At 45.1% G+C, this 8,335-nt stretch overlaps 1 protein-coding gene across 1 annotated transcript; it reads right to left on the bottom strand.

The window, feature by feature from the left end:
• Positions 1 to 5,437: 5,437 nt before the first annotated feature.
• Positions 5,438 to 8,235, bottom strand: LOC142004401 (small integral membrane protein 10-like protein 3). The gene has a single exon (XM_074982047.1). The coding sequence runs from the start codon at positions 8,233 to 8,235 to the stop codon at positions 8,026 to 8,028; it is 210 nt and encodes a 69-aa protein (XP_074838148.1). The 3' UTR covers positions 5,438 to 8,025.
• Positions 8,236 to 8,335: the final 100 nt, after the last annotated feature.

The following is an 8,335-nucleotide window of genomic DNA, read 5'->3' as shown; positions in this document are numbered from 1 at the left end:
ACCTCCCCACCCAGGGCTCACCCTGTGGCTGTGGGGTGCCCACAGCAAGGGTAACAGCTGCAGGAGCTCCCAGAGCCACTCTGTGGAAAGCTGGCACCCCCTCACCCATGATGGCAGCAGGTTTTTAAAGTGGGCTGGCCAGAGGGGCTGCTGGTGTACAGGAGATGAGGAAGGCAGGCCCAGGCCACACTTGGCTTGGCGGGTAGCTGGGTGGGGAATGCCCAGAGTATCTGTCTCAGTCCTCAAGGATGTGGCAGCTGCTGTTCTGAAAGGGTCTGAGGACAGGCCAGGTTCCTGGCAGGCGCAGCTGTTGTGAGGTGCACACGCCATTGGGCGGGTGGCAGTGTGCCCCTTGTGCCTAATGGCCCTGGCTTGGGGAGGTGTTGGGTAGAGGGACTGTGGCTGTGTCAGGGCATGACAGCCTGTCCCTGGGGAGTGGGGGAGGAGCTGCTGCTGCAGGTGACGGGGCGAATGGCACTGTATTTTGTTCTGTCAGCCCAGAGGCTGTGCTGCCGTTTGTGTGCGGGGAACTTGGTCAGGTATGCTGCCCACCCACTTTGAAACTGCAGTGTTAGGTCTCCTCCCGCCCTCCACCACCAAGTGTTTGTCAGCAGGCACAGCGTCTGCTTCCCACGCCCACCTAATGGCAGTTAAGGCATCAGCTTCTCATTATAAAAGGACTCATGCATTGTGTGTTTTAGAACCACTGGAAAGCTCCATGGCTACAATTGTTCAGGCTTGATGTGTGTAGTCTACAGAGCCCTGTGGTTGTAATATGAGTCCTGCAGTGGGAACTCTCCTGTCTCTGGCTTGCCCCATTGTTGTAGCAGTTTGCAATTCAGAGCGTAGGGCACGGGTGGGCAACACAGAAATTTTTGCAGGGGCGGAGCGCTCCAAGAATTGTATTTAGTGGTCATGGGCCAGACTTTTCTATTATCTTAGGGGATGGGGTATGGGTATTAGAGAGGATTATGAGCTGAAGCAAAGGTGTGCAAGAGAGGACAGGGTCTAGGAGGCAGTTTGGGTGCAGGAGAGGACTTGAGAATGGGAGGGGGTACCCAGAAGGGGTGTCAAGTGCAACTTAAGACTCTGGCCAGGAGGCACTTACTAGCATCAGCAGCTCCTGGCTGGTGGCACAGGGGGTCTCTCATGCCATGGTGTCCCCATGATGCTCAAAGCTGCCAGCTAGTGCTGGTAGGCAAAGTATCTCTGCACTGCTCTTGGAGGTAGGAGGAAGGCGACAGTGGGTCTCTGTGATCTGCCCATGCCTGCAAGCACCACTTGTGCAGCCCCCACTGGCCAGTTCCTGGACAATGGGAGCTGTGAGAATGGTGCTGAGGCCAGGGGCAGTGCTTGGACCTGCTGTGTCCCTCCACTCTGGGGGTGGGTGGACTTGCTTGCCAGCAGTCTCTGGACATGGCATTCTGGGGAGCACTGGGCCTGAGGCAGGCAGACACTTCCCTGTGGCTGTGGCCCAGAGAGTTATGATGAGCCTACCCTGTGGGCGGGTGGCGTATGTGTGCGCTCGATGCAAGGAGCTCCTGGCCCTCAGAGACCGAGTGCGTGCTTTGGAGGCCAGGGTGGCTGAACTGGAGGAGCTAAGGAAGGCAGAGGTGTTTGTGGATGAGACTTTCCGGGACATAGTAGGGCTGTCCCACCTCCAATCTGACAGTCCTGAGGCTGTTACGGAGGATGAAAGGCTCAGGGAAGGAGAGCAGTCAAGGGGAGCAGAGGGAAACCATCCCATAGTTGGGACCCTCCTTCCAGAGGGTGATGTTGTATCCTCTCGTGCCGAGGATACTTCTCCGGGGGAGGGAGCGCCAGCTGTTAGGAAGAAGCAGGTTTTAGTAGTGGGGGATTTGATCATTAGAAATATAGATAGTTGGGTTTGTGATGACCGGGAGAACCGTATGGTGACTTGCCTGCCTGGTGCGAAGGTTGCGGATCTCTCGAGGCATCTAGACAGACTTATGGGTAGTGCTGGGGAGCAGCCGGTCGTCGTGGTACATGTTGGTACCAATGACATAGGGAAGGGTAGAAGAGATGTTCTGGAGGCCAAATTTAGGTTACTAGGAAAGAGACTGAAATCCAGAACATCTTTGGTGGCATTCTCTGAAATGCTTCCAGTTCCACGCGCAGGGCCAGATAGACAGGCAGAACTTCAGAGTCTCAATGCGTGGATGAGACGATGGTGTAGGGAAGAGGGGTTTAGATTTATTAGGAACTGGGGACACTTTTGGGGTAGGGGGAGCCTATACAGGAATGATGGGCTCCACCTAAATCAAGGTGGATCCAGACTGCTGGCATTAAACATTAAAAAGGTCATAGAGCAGTTTTTAAACTAAGAGGTGGGGGAAAGCCGATTGGTGCGGGGGAGCACCTGGATCGGACGGAGACTTCTCTTACACGAGGCTCCATAGACAGGGATTCCCTAGAAGTTAGTCAGATAGGGAACGTGGGAAATAATATATGGGCAAGATCAGATGTGAAACAATCGTGCATAAAAAAATCCAACGCGTCTGTGAAAGGCGGACATATAAATAGTGGTAGTTTTCTAACATGCTTTTACACTAATGCTAGGAGTCTGTCTAATAAGATGGGTGAACTGGAGTACCTCATATCAAAGGAGGAAGTTGACATAATAGGCATCTCAGAAACATGGTGGAATGAGGAAAATCAGTGGGACACTATCATACCGGGATATAAATTATATCGGAAAGACAGAACAGGTCGTGCGGGTGGCGGAGTGGTACTATATGTGAAGGATAATATAGAATCAAATGAAGTAAAAATCCTAAAGGAATCAAAATGTTCCATAGAATCACTATGGATAACAATTCATTCCTCTAATATGAATATGGCATTAGGAATATATTACCGACCACCTAACCAGGACAGTGATAGTGATGCTGAAATGATGAGGGAGATTAGAGAGGCTATCAAAATAAAAAACACAGTAATAATAGGAGATTTCAATTATCCCCATATTGATTGGGTGCATGTCACCTCAGGACGGGATTCAGAGATTAAATTTCTTGATGCCTTAAATGACTGCTTCTTGGAGCAGCTAGTACAGGAACCCACAAGGGGAGAGTCGATTCTCGATCTAGTCTTGACTGGAACGCAGGATCTGGTCCAAGAGGTAACTGTTACTGGACCGCTTGGAAATAGTGACCACAATATAATAACTTTTAATATTCCTGTGTTGGGAAGAACACCGCAGCGGTCAAACACTCTGGCATTTAATTTCAAAAAGGGGAATTACACTAAAATGAGGAAGCTAGTTAAACAGAAACTAAAAGGTAGAGTAATTAAACTAAAATCCCTGGAAGCTGCATGGAAACTGTTTAAAGACACCATACTAGAGGCCCAACTTAAATGTATACCCCAAATAAAAAAACACAGTAAGAGACCTAACAAAGAACCACCATGGCTAAACAGCCATGTTAAAAAGGCAGTGAGAGAGAAAAGGGCAGCTTTTAAAAAGTGGAAGTCAAATCCTAGTGAGGAAAATAGAAAGGAACATAAACACTCCCAAATTAACTGTCATAATGTAGTAAGAAAAGCCAAAAAAGAGTTTGAGGAACAGCTAGCCAAAAATTCAAAAAACAATAGTAAAATGTTTTTTAAATACATTAGAAGCAGGAAGCCCGCTAAAAAAGCAGTGGGGCCCTTGGATGATAAAGATATAAAAGGAGCGATCAAGGAAGACAGTGCCATTGCGGAGCGATTAAATGATTTCTTTGCTTCAGTCTTCACGGCTGAAGATGTTACAGAGGTTCCTAAATCTGAGCCAGCCTTTTTAGGCAACAAATCTGAGGAACTCACTCAGATTGAAGTGACATTAGAGGAGGTTTTGGAATTAATTGATAAGCTGAATAGTAACAAGTCTCCAGGACCAGACGGCATTCACCCAAGGGTTCTGAAAGAACTCAAATGTGAAATTGCGGAGTTATTAACAGTGGTTTGTAACCTATCCTTTAAATCCACTTTGGTACCAAATGACTGGAAGATGGCCAATATAACACCAATATTTAAAAAAGGCTCTAGAGGAGATCCTGGCAATTATAGACCGATAAGTTTAACATCAGTACCAGGGAAATTAGTAGAAACACTAGTAAAGAGTAAAATTGCAAGGCACATAGAAGAGCATGAATTGTTGGGCAAAAGTCAGCATGGTTTCTGCAGAGGGAAGTCGTGTCTGTCTAATCTATTAGAATTCTTTGAAGGGGTTAATAAACATGCGGACAAGGGGCACCCAGTGGACATAATATACCTAGATTTCCAGAAAGCCTTTGACACGGTCCCACACCAAAGGCTTTTATGTAAATTAGGTGGTCATGGGATAGGAGGAAAGGTCCTTTCATGGATCGGGAATTGGTTAAAAGACAGAAAACAAAGGGTTGGAATAAATGGTAAATTTTCACAATGGAGGGGGGTAACTAGTGGTGTTCCCCAGGGGTCAGTCCTGGGACCGATCCTGTTCAACTTGTTCATCAATGATCTAGAAAATGAGGTAAGCAGTGAGGTGGCAAAGTTTGCAGATGACACCAAGTTGTTCAGGACAGTCAAAAGCAAAAGGGATTGTGAAGAACTACAAAAAGATCTCAGCAAACTGAGTGACTGGGCAGCAAAATGGCAAATGAAATTTAATGTGGGTAAGTGTAAGGTAATGCATGTTGGAAAAAATAACCCAAATTACATGTACTACATGATGGGGTCAAATTTAGCTACAACAGATCAGGAAAGGGATCTTGGAGTTATAGTGGATAGTTCTCTGAAGACATCCACGCAGTGTGCAGCGGCAGTTAGTAAGGCAAATAGGATGTTAGGAATTATTAAAAAAGGGATCAATAATAAGACAAAAGATATCATACTTCCCCTATATAAAACTATGGTACGCCCACATCTCGAGTACTGCGTGCAGATGTGGTCTCCTCACCTCAAAAAAGATATATTGGCATTAGAAAAGGTTCAGAAAAGGGCGACTAAGATGATTAGGGGCTTGGAAAGGGTCCCATATGGGGAGAGGCTAGAGAGACTGGGACTTTTCAGTTTGGAAAAAAGGCGATTGAGGGGCGATATGATAGAGGTATATAAAATCATGAATGGTGTGGAGAAAGTGAATATAGAAAAATTATTTACCTTTTCCCATAATACAAGAACTAGGGGACACCAAATGAAATTGATGGGTAGTAGGTTCAAAACTAATAAAAGGAAATTTTTCTTCACACAGCGCACAGTCAACCTGTGGAACTCCTTGCCCGAGGAGGCTGTGAAGGCCAGGACTCTATTAGGGTTTAAAAAAGAGCTTGATAAATTTTTGCAGGTTAGGTCCATAAATGGCTATTAGCCAGGGATAAAGTATGGTGCCCTAGCCTTCATAACAAGGGCAGGAGATGGATGGCAGGAGATAAATCATTTGATCATTGTCTTCTGTTCTCCTTCTCTGGGGCACCTGGCATTGGCCACCGTCGGCAGATGGGATGCTGGGCTTGATGGACGTTTGGTCTGACCCAGTATGGCCATTCTTATGTTCTTATGTTCTTATATTTTGTCCACCCTGGCTTAGGCTAAGAATATCTTGTACCTTGAACAAGAGCAGATGCAAACGAGTACAATTTGAATGAAGACAGAGACTTTAAATGCTGTCTTAAAATGAATGCGAACTGGGTCATCTTGGCATCTTTTGGAAACATGGAGATATACATAGCTCATAGAGCTGGAAGGGACCTCGAGGTCATTGAGTCCAGGTCCTGCTGTGAGTGCAGAGGACTATTACCATCCCTGAGAATTTTTTTTTTAAATCTTACCCATTCCAGGCCCTTGAAAGGCCGCCTCAAAGATTGAGCTCACAGGCCAATGCTCTAACCACTGAACTATTACCCCCCAGATGAAAAAATTAAAAGATTTTTTTCTCTTTTTTCTACTGAAACACAGCACTGAGGCCACAGTTCGGATGCAAACCAAATAAGAGGCTGCTTCTGAAAGCAACAAAAGAGCAACTTTAATTTGCTGCACTCCTAAGAGTCTAATTATTTTCAAAATGTCGTAAGTCATACATCAACAGGACTACTCATGTGAGTTAAGGATTTGTGGATTCAGTTCCTAAGGTCCAAATTCTCCAATGCCATGTGGCTCATTTGCAGAGAACTGTTGTCAGACAGGAAGGATCATCACAGGATAAGGTTGGTCTTTCCGTGTTGCAAAGCATTGTAAAGGTTTGTATACCAGTCTGCCAGCAAAGCAGGGAAAAGGGGGACGTGGCCCTATGGTCTGCACATTACTAGTCACATTTCTGGTCTCTACAGGACTATTTGCAGCCATCACACAGCTGCCTTCAGGATGCACTGGCACCAAGTCGCCATAGAGATGCCTCTGGATTAGAGGAGTGTAGGAGAGTTTTATGCCACATTTGCTCATGTCCACTCAATGCTCTGGGCAGATTATCTACCTGTCATGATCTAAGAGTGGACTACATTATTTCCAGTAAGGTTCAGTCACAGTTAAATTTTTTTTTTTTTTTAAATAAAAAGGACACCTAAACCCCTGCAACTACAATTACTTATAAGGTCTTTGTCTGCAGCTCACCAGCAAATTTCACTGAAGATTTTTTAAAATTACCATTTCTCTAAAAAAAGAAATGTTTTGAAAGATGTCCTGTAATGGAGTTCTTACCTTCAGAATCTCTGTTGTTCCAATTCAGAAACGTTTCAATTGATATATGCAATGTTTTTGGAATCACAGGTTAAAAATGTACTTAAATGAATTTAATTCTACAGTAAGAACTTTCCAATAAGGGACTATAAACACCAGCCAAAAGCACTGATTTGGCTCAGAACCTTAAAAAGATCAGTGCTACAAAATTAAAGCCAAAAACTGTATTCCAGATAAGCATTAATATGAGAAACTCATTTGAAGGTTGCATGAATCCTTAATAAGTCAAATTAAAATATTCTGCTCCAGAAGTTATTGTATTCCTTAAGATTCCCTGTTACTTACTAGACAAGAATGTTTTACTAACAATTCCAAGAGCTTTTTAAATTTAGGTGCATAGCTCTCACTAAAACATGAATTTTAATTTAGTCCCAGCACTATTTGTTTTAATCCGATATTTTTCTAATATCAGCAATATTTTGCTTTTTCCGTTACTACTGCATGCCAGAGATTGGCTAGTGCATAAGCTCGTACAGCTAATAGCCACTGTGTTATCCCAAGATTGTTATATATTTTTGTACTTGAAAACATTTGTAGCTACTTGCTTGTTCTGAAGACATAAGGTTTAAATAGTCAAAGAAAATGTATGATTTCTGGTTGCTCAACAGTCCCATAGGATATCCACTCAACGTGGCAGCAAGGATGGAATGCAGTTCAGAAGGATGCAATTCAGAATCCACCTTTTCAAGAAATGCAGATTGCAGTTCATTCTCAACAACTTTCATTTCTAATTCCAACAATTGCTGCTTTTGATTGTATTGTAACTCTGTCAGCCAGAAATGTGAAAAATATACAGAGATCTCCAGTGCGACACCAGACTCCCAAGTCACTAATGGAACATGCTTTTGCCAGCCAATCTGTCACAGAAGTATTATCAAAGTGGTTAAAAACTTTATCAAGCTGTCCTCTCTCAAGTGAAACAAACACGTGAATTGCATCCGTTGATCAGACAGTTGCACTTAAATTTAATCTTGTTGGTTCATTCAAACGACAAGGCCTTTTCTTGTCAATATGAGGCGAAGGTGCAGGCTTAAATAAAGAACAATCCCTGATCTTAAGATAAAAGAATTCTTTCTGTAAGGTACTATTAACATCCACCTGGGAATTATTCAGCCAGGAATAGATGCGTGGAAGGCAAACAAACGATCTTATTTTGACTGTCTGGGCCACTTTCACACAACCGTTCATGGTTTAAATCTTCCTCCATGTTCACACGGGAGCCAGTCTGGCCCCCAGACTGCACATGTGGTTAAAGAGCAGCACAGACCCTGGCTGCAGCACAGTACCACACACGCAGCGAGTCGCGAGTCAGTGGATCTCAATGTGAACCTGCAGCCTGACGTTGAGCATCATGGAGGCCACGATGTACAGATAGGGGAAATTGATACGCAGCTTCCAGGCCAAGTCGAAGAAGGTAAGGAGCGTCCTGGTCAGCCCCTTGCAGAAAACCCCGTAGGACCTGGCGGCTGCCGACCGCGAGAGCCTGACAGCCAGGGGGGCCAGAGCCGCCACCGCCATATACGCCCCACCCCCCACACCGCCCTGACCTGCCGGGGAGCCAACCCCGTTCCTGAGTGCCCGGATGTGCATCGCGCCGGGCTGGACGCTACGTCACAAC

Source organism: Carettochelys insculpta, chromosome 1, assembly GCF_033958435.1.
Source record: "Carettochelys insculpta isolate YL-2023 chromosome 1, ASM3395843v1, whole genome shotgun sequence".
NCBI lineage: Eukaryota > Metazoa > Chordata > Testudines > Carettochelyidae > Carettochelys > Carettochelys insculpta.
Note: the sequence above shows the minus strand (reverse complement) of the source record. Positions and strands in the feature narration are given on the sequence as shown.